At 35.5% G+C, this 19,322-nt stretch overlaps 1 protein-coding gene across 2 annotated transcripts; it reads left to right on the top strand.

Moving 5' to 3' along the window:
- The first annotated feature begins 9,475 nt into the window (after nucleotides 1-9,475).
- LOC147073922 (uncharacterized) lies at nucleotides 9,476-19,140 on the top strand. Of its 2 annotated transcripts, none has more exons than XM_085944351.1 (4): nucleotides 9,476-9,637; nucleotides 9,721-10,592; nucleotides 15,434-15,752; nucleotides 16,638-19,140. In XM_085944351.1, the coding sequence occupies exons 1-4, from the start codon at nucleotides 9,482-9,484 to the stop codon at nucleotides 16,674-16,676; spliced, it is 1,386 nt and encodes a 461-aa protein (XP_085800477.1). In that variant the 5' UTR covers nucleotides 9,476-9,481; the 3' UTR covers nucleotides 16,677-19,140. The 2 variants fall into 2 exon arrangements, with proteins under 2 accessions (XP_085800477.1, XP_085800478.1); XM_085944352.1 differs by having other exon boundaries at nucleotides 9,484-9,493; nucleotides 16,638-18,804.
- The last annotated feature ends 182 nt before the right edge of the window (nucleotides 19,141-19,322 follow it).

Genomic DNA, 19,322 nt, shown 5'->3' on the forward strand with positions numbered 1-19,322 from the left:
CAACTACGCTCAATTGTTATTAGTTTCTAGGATTAACGCAATGTTTGAATTTCAATTCTCCAAATGATTGTAAACTTTTATATTTAGCCAATACCTAAGTCTTTTATTTTAAGAATACCTATTGCTGTCTGAATTTACATGCACCTGCATAATATATTCAGTAAAATAATAAAATCATGTTAAAAATACTGTGTATATTATTTCTTAAATACCTACGTCCTTATTAATGTGTTATACTCTAATATTTCCTTAAGACGGTACTTCAGTGAAACGGCAAATAATTTTCAACTATAGGTGCGACGAAATTTTGGACTCGCTGGCAATTTGCTGATGAGCTGACAATCTGAGATGCTGGCGAGCTGTGAACACGTCAATTTGTTTCGTGATGGCGACGGGGGTATTAATTCTTACATCGTGTAAAGATGACTAAAAAACGTTACCCATTTGCTTGAAAAAGAAAACATGTCAATGAATATATTATTACTGTTACTCATAGAACAATAAATAGAACATTAAATGGACGCATGTTGGATTTATATGACAAATTATATTTTGTTCGGCACGCGTCATTTGCACAATCCGCGCATTACCTAGCCACGATCTTTTTAGACCATGCCTCAACTGAGGTATAGCCTTAATATTCTTTATAATATTTACATACTAAAAAAATAAATAAAAACTGAGTTGAGTTAAATATAAATAATTAAGTACAAGATAAAATGAACTTTTTATATAAGGTGAGTTAGGGTAAGTGCGGCATATAAATTGACTAGATGAACTTTAAGCTGATGTTGAACATTAAACGATTGTAATATCTCTTCGAAATTTTAGTTGACTGTTCACCAATAATCTCTTTTTCGACTACCATATTCATTAAATGTAGATGTTGCATGATTAATTATAATAGAAACGTTTTAAGGAAACAAAGCGAGTAGACGCTCTTACCCCCGCATTTGGGGTAAGAGCATCTAGTTAAATTATTCCTCATAAATTACCAGTCGAAAAATATATCAACCTCAGGATAATATAATATTTTAAGTGAAACATTTTGATTGTTTATGGTGGTAAATTTCCTTAGGGAACAGAAGATATTAAATAAAATCAAAAAAGTTGGGTAAGTGCGGCATATGTAGTACTAGTGATGTGACTGGTAAAATAAAAGAGGTAACTTGTTTTTTTTTTTTAAATATTTTATTTGCTGAATAATTTGAGATGTACAATGTAAAATTCAACATGTTCACAGTACTTAATATGTTATAAAAAAATGTTCTTTTTGATTTTTATTGTACCTAATTACACAGTTGCCACGATCAAAACGCATTTTAAATATAATTTCTCCCCTTCGTCCTGTAGTCGGTGTCGGTAGTACCGAAATTATATGCTCTTGGCCAATTTCGTATATATCCTCTACTTTAGGGTATGAAAAATTATTGGCCCTCCCATGTGATTGTCTTACAAATTTTACAATTTTATTTTCGTCCAATTTCATAATTTTTCCAATAAAATGTTTTTCACACTTTTTCGCAAGGCATTTCACAAGTACCCATTTCGCCCAACTTCTTTTTGGTTTAAGTAGGTATATCATTTCTTTTAGTTGACTCACTGGTGGAATTTAATGGAATATCAGAATTCCAGATTTCATTAGTAATTACAACCCCTTCCTCCATTTGAAAATCGTCAAGCAAATTCTTCTAATAATCTTCTTCGAATATAAGACCTTTACATAGAAAAATCGACAACATTTTCCTCTTCGGAAGAGGATTTCCATTCAGACTCACTCTCGTCTGATCCACTGGTTGTAACTGATTTTTTTTCTTAAACATGGTTTTTGTAAAAACTTTAATTTTTTTTGTTTGAATTTTTGTCTATCTTCTTAAACTATTTTTAACAGATGTTTTCAGACGGTTCAAAACATCTTAGGTAATTATTACTTCTGCTGCTTGATTTTTTAAATTTTGCAGGATCCTCCCTTTTTATCCGCAACAACAGTTTTTTTATATCAGTATTTCCTACTGGCGGTTTTATTATTTGACAATCCAAAATTTGTATTCGCTTAGTAGATTTCACTGGTGCCATTCATTCATTAGAAGTAGAAGGTGCTTGAATAAGTATGTTATTTTCCTCGCCAAACATTGAGGAATCTGTTGATTTTTGATGTGTTAATTCATCCGCAGATTGTGTCATTGCAAATGATCCCTGATCAATACAGTGCTCATAATGAATTAGAGTTTCCGTAATATTTTTACTGTCAATCATAGGGTCAAACTTGTCTTAGCCTAACATTTCGATTAAATGGCTGAATCCTCCCATTTTAAATCCGTTTTTGATTATTTGTTAGTCAAGTTTTTTCTAAATTTCTGCGATTCTTGAAAATTCATTTTTGGGCAGTTTTGGACCTATGTGTAGTCTTTGCCATTTCACCAATGATTCATCCCAAGCATCTTTCAGGAGGCAATTTTAAAATTGTGACAATGTTTTTTCTTGCTTCTTCTATTAAGTTGTCAGTCAAGTGTGGCGTATGACCTCATAAATCAATAATACAGGCCGAGATGCTCCTATTTCTGAAAGCTCCACTAAAAAGTTAACATTTTAGATTTGGTGTATTATTCCGTGAAGTAATCGGTCATGTCGATATGTAATATGCACTGCACGGTAGGTATTTAATCTGTGGCCTTATATTTTAAGTAATGTACTGTATGAATCTAGGGTTGTATTAAAAATGTTTTTTTTTTTCGACCATGTCCGATCCTAATAGGATCATATAGGCCTCCACAGAGTAGAGGTTTTGTATTAACAGATTTTTTTTGTTTTTTTTACGAGAAATGGATGTCAGCCACTTGTTCAACCTATTGGGTCCATACCCTGACTCACACACAAATTGAAATGTTAAAAATGTTAAAAAAAAAGTTTAGGTACCACAAATTACAAATTCAATACATTTTTATTTCAAGGAACATCACTAGCCAAAAACTTGTCCATACAAAAAAATAGAGAATATGGGGTAAGAGCATCTGACGCTCTTACCCCATGCTATATTTTTGGCGGGGTAAGTGCACCTAGTTCAATAAAACATAATCATTTGGATTAATCATAAATTTTACAGTCGGAACACAAATCACAATTTAAAACAAAGGTAGTCACCAAATATCACCTTCTTAGCACGAAAGATTTTTGAGATACAGATTGATTGAAAAAAACACGTCCAACTTGATTTTTGACTTCAAATGAATGTCAAACTCTTAGTTGTGATAGTGGACACATTAAACATTATTATGATGCCATCTTTGGGTGTTGGTATACATTTATGTATTTCTAATAGATTCCTATCGACAGCAGTAATTACATTCATTGCAGTAAAAAGTTATTTAACCTATATGCTCTTCCCCCGTAGACGCACTCACCCTAACTCACCTTACCACGTTTTTAAATTTTCTGTTGAATCATATAAACTTGACAATCCTATGTATTAATAAATACTTTTTTTTGTACTCGATAGAAATACTGTATAAATATAGAATACTGAAATGTCATTTTGACATTTCATATTGATTTCCATAGTAACGCATGTATATATTAATAATTTAGTTGCTAGGACCCCCTTAGCAACCAATAATAGTGTTTTACTTTTTACGAATATTTTCCGAAATAACTTTCCATACAAAACAGAATTAACTGAAAATGAATTCAATTCTGCTTAAAGATATTAAATTAATAAATAGATAAAAGTAAGGTGAGTCGAGGTAAGTGTGACATAGAATTTAATGAGATGAATTTCAACCTGGTTCATGATGAATAGGTATGTTTTTAACAGTTGAAAACTTTACCATATGATCTACAATATCATTACAATTAATATGTACAGAAGGAACCCACTGTATATCTTACTATAATACGACATTTTAATATTTTTTGATTATTAGTCAGTTTGTTACACTTGCCCCAATATTGGGGTAAGTGTAACTAAATTCACCATTATTCCAAAAGTTCTTCAAAACCATAACGTATTACATGCATAGAAGGGTAATATATCATTTAATGGATATTGATTTTTAAATTAAAACTTTTGTATAGATTTTCAACAAAAATGATCTCTATCATTTTTTTTGGGTAAGTGTGTCATACTAATGTATGTAGAGCTAATGATGTCCCGAAACAAAAATGACGTTTAATTTAACATACCTAACATGATTATTTTCGTATTATTACAAAATTAAATAACAATCAGCAAAAATAAAATGTGGATACAAATAGAGAGTAAGATATAAAAGAAAAAATAATAATTAATACACAAAAACATTAAATCTCTAGTAACGTTTTGGTTCTCTTTCTCGAATCATTCTTTCGTTGTTACTGTACTTACAATTATTCAAGTTAAAGTGCTTACTTACAAAACTATTTATTCTAACTTAATTATTTCGAATTGCAATATTTGAAATAGCATGACTAGGTAGTGTGACACCCCCGTATGGTCCCCATTTGGGGATGTCTTTGTGTATCTGGAGACGCCCGAATCGGTATCAAAGCCAGCAAATAATAAAGCGCTGATTACGAAATTAAATAATAATAAAAGAGCCCAGCCGGCAATGCCGTAAATTTAATATAACCGTTGGAGATGTTGCAACGTCGCTTTTTTTTCGCCAACGGCGCTCGTTGTAAAAAAACCAAAAAATGGCGCTCAGAACGCTGCAAGCAGCTAAATCGAGGACGCGTACATTTCGCCCTCCGTAGAATAAAATTATTAAAAAATGTAACCATATAGTATATTAACGTAAATAAACTCGCCGCTTTCCATCATAATTCCGGTGTATCAATTATTTACCTCCAAATCCTAAAACGCAGACGATAAACCAGAAAACAAAACAAAAAGTGACAGTTGAAAAATTCACACACACACGCAAAATGGAGGGAAGTGATAAGTGGCCCCAGTCAACGTGGGACTACGCTTCTTGATTTTGATCGTCTGGAATCAAGAAGCAGGTAGAATTTCTTTCACCCGAACACACACCCTGAGATCCAAACACCGGAATAGGAAACGGCGAGGAAGAAACATCCAGAGGCTTGCCTCTGGTGGCGCTCAACAAAAGTATAATAATAAGCAGTAGAAAGAGGATGCTGCCAAAGCCAAGCCAGTGAAGAAAAGAGCAGAAACACCCGGATTGCGAAGTCATGGCTCCCGATGTACTCCCGACCAACTGCATCCGCCAGCGAACTTGGCCCACGGACGAGTGTATCGGGCAAGACTCTGGCTCCAACGAGGGAAAACGGCATCAAATGCCCTGCATCATCAGCCGCTTGAGCCCTCTTCGTCAACAGCAGCGTGTCTGTGAGCCTTGCAATCAGCCCTGGCCCAGATGCACCATGATGAAGAGAGCTACAAAGCGGCCTTCTTCAGCTGAGCAAAGCAGCCTCCATCAGCGGAAAGCAGCCAAGCAGCATCCTCAGCCATTAGCATCATAGATTAGTTAGTTTTAAGTGTTTTGTGTTTGGAAGCGATGTATAATAAGTTATTTCAGTGCTCGAAGTGGAAAATTTTACAACCCGGAGCGGTTGTATGAGGCAGAATGGCGTTCCGGTCCATTTCGGGCCCTGATATATTTTTTAAATTATTTTTATGAACTTTAAAGCCATTTTAAGTATTAAATTAAGTTTTCTGCATATTATATTAGTATAATATCAGTGTAGTGCGTGTAATTCGATAGCCGCGGCAGGGCAAGCGAGCAAAAAAAAAAAGGGGGTCGAGTAATGCGCCGGTATGCATTTTCGCGAGGGATCGACTGATTTTCGGACGGTCGCTGTGGGGAAGGCTGGGTGCGACGTCCTCTCTCAGCATCCGCCCGTACGGTAGACATGGGGAGCCGCGAACCACTACGCCCACAAAGCGGCGTAGTGCTGCATCCGAAACTCTCCGGTTGCCGACGGTCCGAGGGTGTTGAGAGGGCTGGGCGCGACGCCCTCCTCTCTCAGCAGCTTTACGGTAGGCCTGGGAACCGCGAACCACTATGCTACAGTGCTGCATCCGAGTCTCTCCAGCCGCCGACGTACCGGGAGGGCTTCGATCCTTCAACGTCTAGAAATGCAACCCCCCCTTATCAAGCCGCCGCACTGTCCAGTTACACACGCTATCGTAATCAGCCCTTAGTTGGCCCGATCCCCATTCGGGCCTTTCCGGAGAGGTGCGCTTGTGACACCCCCGTATGGTCCCCATTTGGGGATGTCTTTGTGTATCTGGAGACGCCCGAATCGGTATCAAAGCCAGCAAATAATAAAGCGCTGATTACGAAATTAAATAATAATAAAAGAGCCCAGCCGGCAATGCCGTAAATTTAATATAACCGTTGGAGATGTTGCAACGTCGCTTTTTTTTCGCCAACGGCGCTCGTTGGAAAAAAACCAAAAAATGGCGCTCAGAACGCTGCAAGCAGCTAAATCGAGGACGCGTACATTTCGCCCTCCGTAGAATAAAATTATTAAAAAATGTAACCATATAGTATATTAACGTAAATAAACTCGCCGCTTTCCATCATAATTCCGGTGTATCAATTATTTACCTCCAAATCCTAAAACGCAGACGATAAACCAGAAAACAAAACAAAAAGTGACAGTTGAAAAATTCACACACACACGCAAAATGGAGGGAAGTGATAGTAGGTACCTACTGAATATTGTTACCAGAGATTTTTGTTTTGAAAATTGTTTCGCCTCTTCGTCCAGTTGATGGTTGAGGCAATATGCAGATGACATCCTCTTCTTTCACTTCGTAAATGTCTTCTACTCTTGGAAATGAAAACATAGTTTCTTTTTTAATCGTCTTAATTTTTCGAGCAAATTTTGTCAGAATTCTGTCATCTTGCTCAAGTTTTATTATAACTCCGACAAAATGTTTCACAGTTTTTTTTATAGCAAATTGTACTACAATCCATTTTCCAATCTCTAACATTTCTGAATTAGATGCACCTGCAGTATCATCAAACTAATCAAACATTGATATATTAAGCATATTAATTGAAGGATCGTTTTCCTCATCGCCGATCAAATCATTAATATAGTCTTGCATATTATTATCTTCGCTTTGGTCACTAATTGATGTCCATGACAAATCTTCTTCCGATGACATGGGTTCGTGTTTTTTTTTTGTTTTGGTGTACTTTTATCGGTTTCAATACCTTCTTCTGCATGTTAGTTTTGTCTTGCAATGGCTTTATTTTCTTTGCTATTGGGACATTATTTTTCATTCGCTCTATAACATCATAACATGTAATCACTTCTGCTCCTGGAATAACCATTTTTCTCTTATTCTTTATAAGCGCCTTACTACTGATAGAATTCAGCAAAAGTGTTTCAAACAAAGTTTGACATTTCAGTGGCATTTCTATTAAACTTTCGGTAACTTCTTTATTTGGTAATTGAACAACTTTGCAATCCAGAATTATAGGCTTAGAAGAACATTTTTGAGTCGAACAGTCCCCATACAAATTGACGAATTTTTTTCTTCTTCAGAAAATTCGATTTATAGCGATTTTCGCGAATTCGCTTGGATTTCGAATTATCTAGGTTATACTAGTATACAAATTCTTACATATAAACATTTTATTTCAATTACGAACATTTTCGATCTTCGATCGATATAAATAATGCGTCATGTCCCATCACTAGTTAAAATATTGACTTTGCAAATTCATAGAAAATATATGGGGGAAGTGTGACACAGTACAAAGGCACACTTACCCCACGTGTTTACTTTCGTGGGGGAAGTGTGTCTACTTGATTAAAGGTTTCAAATGCTTATAATTCGTATCAAAACACATATACTCACCAATTTTTACAACCACAATGTGCAGATTTCCGTGTTTAAGAAAATATTTTAGTAACAGCTACCATCTCACTCGTCGACTTCAAAATGTCGTCTGGAGAATAATCCATGTAGTCACCTCAAAAAACATGGTATCGACACTATTTCTGATTATTTTTATAAATCGGTGATTTTGCTATCACCTTTCCATAGATGGCATCATCCAATTTGTAGTAGATACTGAGATATCTTAGTAGCCACACTTACCCCAAAGATACACTCACCCCGACTCACCTTATTTTTTTAAATACTTTTTGTATATTTTTTCCGATATTCAAAATTATAGTATTTTTAGCGTACTATACCTGTTTTATATTGTACATTAGCGATTTCCAAACTGGGAGGCGCGGAGTGTTGCAAAGGGAGGCGCGAAAAGTTTAACACAAATGTAGCCATAGGTTTGCAGTTTGCAAATGCATAGTTTATAAAGAGCCTGGTGGCCCGTGCACAAATTTACTCTAATAGTTTAAAAAAATTCGCCTGCGGCTACTTTGTTTAAAAACTATTAAATATTTTAAATATGTGGTTGTGTGTTGTAATTTGATGTGATACCTATATTATGATGATTGCTATAGGTACTTAAATGATAACTCCCGTGTATAATTTAGGAAACACTACTTTAGAGCACACTGCCCTTAACATCAGCGATATGTGAGTGGGCCTGCCAAAGGTCCTGGCCTGTGGGCCCCCTTCGGGAAATGGGGCCCAAGATAGAATCCATTTGTCAATGAACGATGATGAATTTGGATTGACTACTATTGAAAAGGAAAAAAATGATAGAATAATTATCATGCGATAATTCATTGAAACAAAAACCTTAGCTCAATTTTGATTGAATCAAAGTGAAGAATAATAATAATATGTACTTGGTCGAAAAGCAATGCAAGTTGTAAGTAAAGTACCTACTGCTACCTGATGTTACGAATACATCATATTTTATGCGAAACGGGATTTTCTGCATTAGCTGCAATGAAATCCAAATATCAACCCCGTTTAGTAGAAAAAGAGCACTTTGTGCTAATAAACAAGCACATCAATCGCATGAAAAACAAATTAATTTAATAATGAATGTAATAAAAATAGTAAAATCTTGTTTACCTTTATAATTAAGTTTTTTTTTCATTGTTGTATTAAGTAGGTAGTACATTTTTGGCTATTTAAAAAGGTGTCTGTATTATTTAATGAAATAAAGGGTGGGGGGCGCCAAGATCAGATTTTTATAATAGGGAGGCGTAGTAACATAAAGTTTCGAAACCATTGTCGTACATAGTACGCGGACCAAAATTATAGTACAAAATACTATAATTATAGTACGGTTGGCAGCACTGCCCTTTGATCAGAACAATGAATGTTCCCAACATTAAATTTAATTTTCTTTAGTATATAATAATATTATGATGTTAGTGCCTGATTGTTGTAAAAATGTAATATAACATAATTGAAATGTTATGCAAAGATACCCTTTTAATTATTTGAATTGTCTTGTTTGTTGTTTAATAAATAAATAAAGTACCTAGTCGCTACATTATGCCAGCCACAAATATTATTAAAAAAGTAAATTCAGATTCAGTTGTACCAACCACGTAATCGTGCCATATATGTGCCAACTTTTGTTGTTTACAAAATCTCTCAATGATGACATGTGTACTGGGCGTTCTGTCATTTAGTGTTTCAGAAATTTGTCGAATATGTTTGCGAAAAGAAACCAATCTGAGCAATATTTATACACTCAAAGAAAACGGAGACCCGAACGCCGCAAATTTAATCGTGGCCTTTGGCAATACACCGGTTGGTTTTCACATAACACGATCATTGTTTTCTATTCGCGAAATGTCAAATTTCGTGTTTAATATCGCATTTATTGTTTACAGGTGTATGAAACCGATGGATTGCCTACTCAAATATGCGATGAATGCGATGAGAAACTTCAAGTGTGTTATAAATTTCGTCAAAACATCCAACGAACTTTTGAAATACTCTGTCGAACTGTCAACGGTGATTTGAAGAATGATGAAAACGATTTACTCGCTGCAAATGACGAAGACGTTTCTATTAAAAAGGAGGAGCTTAGCGACAGCGACGACGATCGTGACGATCCAACGTTCCACGAGGATGACGAAGTACTGAGACCTAGAACGATTGCCCCAAAATTACGTAGCAAAAAAATCATCACTAGAAAGAAAGTCAAGTCTTCAAAGAAGGAAACTAAAATTAAAAAGATTGCCAAAATTAAACCGGTAGGTGGCCAAGACAAAATAACGGCAGCTCTTCAAAAATTACATCGAAATCGTGATAAATGTCCGCTCTGTTTACAAAAATTAGGCAACGATGAAAGTATGGCCGAGCATTTTTATTCTCATTACATTTCCAGTGATCTTACACCTCTGATAGTCAACGGTAAAAAAACAAAGACTTGCAATTTGTGTAATAAAACGTTGAGATACAACACTATGGTTCCGCATCACAGAATTCATCTGAAAGTTTACCCGTTTAAATGTTCCGTTGAAGGTTGCGACAAAGGGTTTATATCTTCACAGTATCTGGCCGTGCACGCTGATCAACATACCGGTGTTAAGAAGTTCCAGTGTCAGGCGTGCGGGAAGACGTTTGGACTTCGCAGCTCGCTCAAAAACCACGAGGAGACACACATTTTCGAGCATGCTGAATGTAAATTATGTCACAAAAAATATAAGAATACGATAATGTTGCGGGTACATATGAAACGACACAATAATGGATTGAAGTAAGTATTATATAATAAGATTAAATTACGATAATAGAGGGAGTAATGGGAACTTTTTGTATTACGGCACTAGAAAGCGATTCCAAAACGTTTTTAGTATGATTTAATCAACTTTTAATATCTTAATCGGTTCTACCATCATGTGTGAATCTTCTTCGTTTCTCAATGAGTTTTTTTTTACGAGAAATGAAGTCATTTGTTCAACCTATAAAGCCTTGATTACACGTAACAAGTACAGTGTTGAAACAGCAAAATGTCACTAGACCGAGAGAGTGATTATATGTATTTTTCTCTTTTCGACTTATGTGGCGAGTCAGTTCATTTTCGATCAAAAAGCAGGCTAGTTTTGTGTACCGAAACATGGATCGTAAAATGTACATTATAAAATATATACTAAGCTGCTCATACTACTCCTGATAGAAGAATTGAATGAATTATTGCGCGAAGAAGATAAACGTCTTTGGACAAGACAATGGATTTTAACACGTTGATCGCCATGGGGGTCACCGGTGACCGGCAAAGAAGACCTGCCTTAGAGTTGGTCTACAGCGCCGGCGGGCACGCGCGCAGTGCATTTTTCGATACGCGGTGACCGGCATGGCCCTTCTGTATAGTACTGCCACTTGGCCTGAAAATATGTCTTCCCAGTCACAAAATATAGGCTCACTAATGTAAAGAGTGTACATAATGAAAAAAAAAGTTTTCCTTTTAAATTGTAAATGTCTTTTTATTGATATAAAAATAAAAATTAAATAGATTATAAAAATGTAAGTTATAAAAAATATGTAAATAATAAAAAAATAGAATTACAAAAATGATTATAAGGTATGTATACGTATATTTCCAGTTATGTGTATCCAGGTATTATTATACTACCCAATTTGAAAACTTTTATTCCGTATTTGTGCCTTTTCTGTTTATTATACTATCTAAATCTAAATATAATTCGACAGCGAAATGGCACCATGCTCTCGTCAACACATATGGACAGGTGACCGGCGAAATGGCCGGCCCGGCGCAATAGAATAAATTAACTTGTTGGCGCCGCGACGGACACACGTGGCCGGCACATCATAAAAACCAATATTTACGTAAAAAAATCATCAAAATGAAAAAAAAAACATTATATTCTTTCATAACCTATCAAATAATACCTTAGAAACAAATAATCATTTTTTAACTATTTTATGTAAAACTAGTTAGCGATCAATGTGTTAAGGAGACCAGATCGTGGTGCAACATACACTCTTTTTAGTGAATTGGAGTTAGAAAACCCTGATGAACTTAGAGTGCTTCTAAGATTGGATGTAGAACGTTTTAATTAATTGTTAAAAAATATTACTCCAATGATACAAAGATACGAGTGGCGAGTACGCACCGAGTGCCGGTAGGGTGGGGGGTTGGGCACTCGATCTAGTAAATAGAAAAGGGTCCGAGTGACAGTCTCGCCATCCTACTAAGGCGAACGCTCGGTAATATATTTATATCAACCGAGCACTCGGCCGAGAACACTGTCTCGCCACTGTACTCGTTACGTGTAATCAAGGCATTAGATTCATTCTCTTGATTAAACAATGCAGTGAAAAATAACATGCGACTTTTTCAGATGCGAGATTTGAACTCGTGATCCCCGGTCTCAGAAACCGAGACTTTACTGGTCAACTACGGCTTTAGCTATAAAATAATTTTAAGCAGGGCTTTTTTTTGAAAAATAAAGGTGCCGGAACTCACTTCTTGTCAAACTTCTTACGTACTAAAGAAAATTATATTGAAATATCATTTAAAGCAACTTTTCCTATGCCACGAAGTGCATAAAAAAATAAACAAACAAACAAATAGGTACAAATAAACAACTAAAGTTGTAAAAAATAAAATTGTAAAAACATATTTGAATAAAATTATGTAGTGATTTCCATGGCCCCCACATCCTGAAGCAGGCCCCCAGTCCAGGATTTTTGGCGGGCCTCTACCTTAAAACCAGTGTGACGCTACCAGTGACGTCCCGTGGGGGTAGGCAGATTGAGCATCGCTTGGGGGCGGCAGTTACTCGAAGGGCGGCAAATCGTGGAGTCATTTGGAATGTATTGAAATAGCTACCTAAACTTAGTAATAACGAAAATATCTCTCAATTAAAAAAATCAGCTCACTGGTTTTATCGGGTTCGCGATATCTAATTTACTTCCGTTGCCCTTCGACGTCTTTTGTGGCCAGAAACGACACGTGCAAATTTGCGAATAATTAGTCTGATATTTTGTTAGTAGATAATGTATCCATACAACACATTTCTTAGATATTCGACTCATGAAAGGATGATAAAAAATACTGTATAAAAATGAGGCGGCATGTTGTCGCTGGCTAGGGGCGGCATTTTATCTAGGGACGTCACTGGACGCTATTATAGCGACCATAGTAGCGTTTTTCATATTGTGTTCAAGGTAAAATTAAGGGTATTCAGTGTATCAGTAAACGTTTACCAAATAATGCAATTACACAACCACATATTTTTAAATGTTAATACGTCTGAACGAAATTAGCGCCGTTTTAATTGCGATTGGAACAAATTTGTGATGTGAGTTTATCTCATTTATCTGGTCGGTCCCCCAAGCTAGAGCCCTGTCAGCCCCCCTTTTGTGGGGGCCATGGTGATTTCTAAAGTTCAGTCCAATTCTTGTCTGTCGCCGAATATCTTCTACCGAGTAACCACCGATCAGCTTATTTTGAAGGATCGAAAAGTGTCAGAGGTGGTCCGACGAGTTTGATGAACAAAAATGATGAAACCGTTTTGGTCTTCAACGAAGCTCTTATTGGGGTAATAATTAGATTCATTTGTGAAAATTCGCTTTCACATTCACTTGAAGAAAATGGTAATAGATTTCAGTGCTGATATCAAAAGCGATTGTTTTTCAGGATATAATATTGTCTTCATATGACATGATTCAGGAAAATTAGCTTGTACTATGTAAGCGCGAACACTGTTTCGTCTAATTGCTTTTGAAACATCAAAAATACTGTGAAAAAGGTGCCGTAACGCCGTTCCACCGCGTTACATGACAAAAAAAGCCCTAATTTTAAGTATACTACTACTTCACCATGTTTGATCCTTAGAGAATCATATGGGCATCCACATAGTGGACAGGTTGTATTAACAGAATTTGTTTATACAAGAAATGGATGTTAGCCACATGTTCAACCTATTAGGTCCATACTACTCCAAACACAAAGTAGAATTTATGTCTACGCATTGACAAATAATGGTGATCTGCTGTTGAACCTTTTGCTTTGGTTACTTACTTGTGGACTGTTTGCGATTTTATATGATTGTTCATTTGAATAGTGATCGTTTATTGTATCAACAACTTCTTTTACGTTTGTAAGACAAATGAAAAGACTTCATTACAGTGCCGCCCTGGCAAATATATATCTGGGCACATGTGTGAATCATATATTTAGATTCACTCTATATATGTAATGTTTCCTTCAACATTCTTGTGTCAAATATACATGTAGATTGTAGAGGCTTTTCATTATTTATTTTTTATATCCATCCATTTTTTTTACTTAAGATTTAAGAATCTAGTATTCTTTATTAAATACAGTATAACCCCTATTTTACGTTTTTTAAGGGACTGGAAAAAAAAACCTAATTGGAGGGAAAATGTAAAAGGGGGGTATTTTAAAAAAAACATTAAAATTTTATGTTTCTAAAAAAAATAACGTTTTATTAGAAAACAACATTCAATTAAAATTTTTATTGAAAAAATCATGTATATAGTTTGTTGCATTTTTGTTTTTTTTTCTTTCAAGACTATATAAACATTTAAAAGTGTCATCTTGAATAGCATAGCTTGTAAAGTAGGTTTTTAAACCCTCGGTGAACGTCATTGCTTCTTCTTTTGTTGGAATATCAACCTCTTCTTCATCAGACAGTTCTTCAGAAGCGCGCGTAACTCGCATATTTTGAATATTTCCTACGTAAATCGCGGGAAAGAAAAACGTAAATGCGGGTATTAAATGTACTGAAATACATCGGGACTGAAAAAATTACACGCAATTGCCGGGAAAACGTGAATTCCGGGCACGTAAAAACGAGGTTATACTGTATACATAATTTTGGAACATCTCAGATATATACCTATTAGAAAAGCATTTTGTAAACTATTTGTACCGAATGGGAGTCTTCAACCATCGTAATGCAGACGTTGTGCTTTTAAATTTGAAATAACACCTCTTGCATATTGTTAGGAAACTTTGATGCTATTATTAATGATTGCGCCGATAACTTAATTGGTAAAACTCAATGCTTGGATTGCAATGGTTGCGCGTTCTTTTCCCATTGGTACGAATATTTATCGAATTGTTTTGTAATTCTTTTCCAAATTATGTATGTTCAAGGTAATTTCTTAAAACTAGGTATTGAATATTTTGTCGTAATGGATTTTAAGGTTTCCACTGTGTGTACTTCTTCCTTCTTTCCTCGACGTTTCGGGCTCGTTGCAGAGGCCATTATCAAGAGATGATATGTGTTTTGATGAAGTGTAGTGTAGGTGTATGAATGCAAACGTTGCTCTAAGAATGCTAAAAGGAATCCGATTAGCTAGTAGATTACAATAGAAGTACACACGGTGGAAACCCAAAAATCTATTACGATAAAAAATAACCGTGAAAGTCTCAAACATTATATGAATATTTTGTGTTTCATCTATACTAGGTGCTTCATGTTTGAAGAACAATAGTTGTCCTGGATCTTTCATAATTGCTCACTTACCTAATCTTTAATCAGCATAAGACGCAGTGCTTCGATAATGTAATTTATAAAATTCTATTTCTATCGATGCTTCCAGGTTTAAATGCGAAGAACCTGGCTGCGACAAAGCTTTCTACTTGGTACAGGAGCTAAACCGCCATTTGCGAATGCACGCGGGCCCCAAGAGTCACGTGTGCGACATCTGCAGCAAAGCATGGTACACCCCCGGAGAGCTAGAGCGCCACAAGAGATACCACGCCACTGTCAGAGAGCACCAGTGCTCACACTGCATGAAAACATTTGTGGAAAAGACGCAACTGCGCCTGCACGAGATGGCGCATCGAGGGGACCGTCCTCATGTCTGCGAATTTTGCACCACTACATTCGTAACGAGAAGCAAACTTAAAAGGCATCAGGTGAGTTTCAATCCATTTAGCTGGAGAAACATCATTCCCGTTTGTGTGAGTGATTGTGTGTCCATAATTATTTTTTTTACTATTATGATCATAATATATATTTATCGACGATCCAATTAAAACACAATTTTTATGTCAAGTTTTTACCAAAATTGAATGCCTTCATGTTGTAAAAATATTGAACAATAAAACCTTGAGTAGCCAGACCAAACTGAGATTAAGATGGTCCGGATAACTAAAAATCGTGATAATTGAGATGACCTGGAATCTGTTACTTACTAAATGGTCTTTTCAAAAATTTGTTTCATGACCCTACTGAATTCCAACTCTGCTGCTATGTAGCAACAATTCTTTAAATCAATTTTATTGTGGAAACTGATAACTACTGATTAATCATTATTTTCATCTGCTAGCAATAGTCATCGAAGAATCTCTTGACATAAAAATTTAAGTGTTTCTATTACACTCTAGTCCATTTTTTTTATCAATCTGATTTAACCTTATTTTGATGAGTGCGATGATACATTGTCGAGTAATACTCCGTTTACATGTGAATGGATTTACTGCTGACAGTATGTATAACAAAAAAAAATTATATGTAAATTGCAAGATCGCATGCATGAATCAAAAAAGTTCAGAAGCTTTTGAATTTACATGCGACAATTGGACCGTGCAATATCTGTGCCTGCGCAGTAAAATGATAGTAGCGAACCTGCTGTTAAAAAAATTAACTACACCGCGCAGAGACTCATTTTGAGGTTAACCGAAGTAAATAGTGCAAATAAATCCATGCAGGTGTATAGGCGCTATTATAACGATAAATATCCTCTTCAATCGACAGATGTTTTTGTTTTGTTTGATCATTGTTTTCTTTTTTTTTTACAGATTAAGTCCTGCAAAGGTGCCAAAGAGTTTTTAGGATAAACCGTTGTTGAAGTAATGATTCTCCTAGTTTTACAAGGTGGCTAGATTTTAATCTTTTTTAAATATTAAAATTAAATCAACAGAGTACAATGTGTATTTTGAAACTGACATAAATAAAATGAAGATATATAGGACCTAATAATTTTTAAATCAGATGCTGTGGAATTTTAAAATGAATTTTTTGGAAGAAAATAACAAAAAAGACATAATATGCGTAAATATAAGAGCATTCTATATATTATCTGCCTCAGCTTGAAAGTGATGACAAATCGGTATGATTTATTTTTTTACATAGTCCCCTCAAAGATGAATGCACTTTGTCCAACACTCCTGATATAACTGTTTTCAAAAAAAATATTGCTATTGCTCTAAAACAGAGGCCTTCCTTGAATTTTTCAAAACTATTTAATCTATTTAATGTGGGGATAATAGATATGCCTCGGTCAGGTGGTATTGACTTTTGTAGTATGAAGTCAAAAAGAATGATAAAGAGAAACGAAGCAAGGACACAACCCTGTCTGACTTTGGTCGTGACCCCGAACCATTCTGTGACAGTGTCACCAATTCTGACACAGCATTCGATATGTTCTCGTGCAGGCATTTGATTATGGCAATGATCTTGGGAGAGATCCCGTATGCTCCCAGTATCCTCCAGAGGGAGGGGCGGTGCGACTTTCGAAAGCCTTCTTACAATCTACAAAGCAGCAAGCCAACGGACTGTTCGGCTCATGCCTCTGCTGAGATTTAAGGTTGTGGATTTGGTCAACACACGCTCCTTCAGGTAGAAACCTGGCCTGTTTTATCCTGAGGATGTGCATTATCGGGTCCCTTATTCTCACCAAGAGGATGTTTGCTAAATTTTTTCTCAGAACGCTGAGTAGCGTAATGCGTTGGTAATTATTGTCGCAACTAAGTGGGTCACCTTTTTTGTGAAGTGTGATGATTTCACTGTTCATGGACAGTGCTCTTTTTCCCACACCCTTTTCATCAAATGAAACATGGGGCCAGGATTGCGCTAAAGCTGTACTTAAGGAATTCAGGATGTATGGCGTCTCCCCCACCCCGGTGCCTTTTCGTTCTTGAGCCTTAACAATTATTATTACAGTATTACAAATTGGAAAATCTCTTAGTATACTCATACAGGGACCATGGGCTCGATTTCCTAACTATCATCTCGTGTGACACCAGACAACCAGCGGCGGCTCCTCTAACACCATGCATGTGCGCTGCACTGCTTTTTCCTAAACATCACTCAATGTGCAACAATGCTATTCATAAGTCATCACTCGTTTATCGCAATTTAATCCATGTAAATTTATACCAAAAGCATGTACTCAGTGAACAGTCACCATAATCGAGCGCTCGTGGTAACGCACTAATATCGATCTTAGTTTGCCATTCACATTACATTGGGTATTAACAGATCAACCTGATACGTGAAACTCATAAACATGTCATAAAAACCCAAGATTTTATTGCTTTCTGGGACGCCGACCAGTTCATGAAATTCGACACAGAAAAAAAAAACAGTAGGAATACGCGGAAAAGTGTAGTAACTGAGATTTAGCAGGATTGATAAAAAAAAGTTTTTTTTTATTTAAATCTCATATAAATTCATTGGAAATAGGCTAATATTGAATACAAATTGACTATCAACATAAAAATTATGGTTACGATCCTTAAATCGTTCTATATTTGCAAATATTTGAATATAATTTATAAAAAAATAATATCTGAGTTATCATGTTCTTTTAGCAAGTGAGTGAACATGATGTCATATGTTTAACAATACCCGACTCGCGTTAAGTTTTATTGCCGACGCAATTTTTTAGACTTTATTTTATTTTGTAGACGAAGGGTCTGACGCCTTGTCGTCGATAATTCAATATCCTGTGTCGAAAAATATGTATTCAAAACAAACGATTTTTTTTATATTGTCTTGAAAAATTATTGCAGTTTAGTTTCTGCTGCCGCGATGTATAGTCACGTTCTGTCTATCACTTTATATCGATAATTTTCTTCGTAAAAAGAAATTATGAATAATATTATATGATTGTTTAATCAGTGAAGTGTGTGTGTTTGAAAATGATAAATGTAGACTATATTAAACATAACAAGAGTTCCTTCGAAGAAAGAATCAAAATAAAAAAGGCTGGTCCACCGAAGCCTGAATGAAATGTTAAAAAAATATGTGGATTAAAACAAAAAGTCTTTACACGTTCTTTTCGAAAGGAAATGTATGACAAGGCCTTATGGTTATGTGGTTGTGAGAGATTGAATACATTTTTTTGTTTTCCTTGTCTAATTTTTAAGGATACAGGGTTAATTTTCCTGAGAATGATTTTAAAATGACCATGGAATCATATGACTTTTTGGATAAATTTAAACTTAAACACGAATTATCAGTTATTTACAATAGGGACGATTTTAAAAACGCGGATGGTGCTATAGCTATTTTACAATTGTTTTATAATAATAATTTAATGACATCATTTTCCCAATGTACTAAACTTTTAAAAATCATTTGTACAATTCCGATGACATCTGTGGAAAGTGAAAGGTCTTTTTCAACCCTTAAAAGAATTAAATCGTTTTTAAGAAATACCATGAACCAGGACTAGGGAATCCAATCCCGAGCCAAAATTC

The sequence above is a fragment of the Rhyacophila brunnea genome, unplaced genomic scaffold, assembly GCF_057557595.1.
Source record: "Rhyacophila brunnea isolate RB1 unplaced genomic scaffold, BYU_Rbru_1.0 scaffold_17, whole genome shotgun sequence".
Lineage (NCBI taxonomy): Eukaryota > Metazoa > Arthropoda > Insecta > Trichoptera > Rhyacophilidae > Rhyacophila > Rhyacophila brunnea.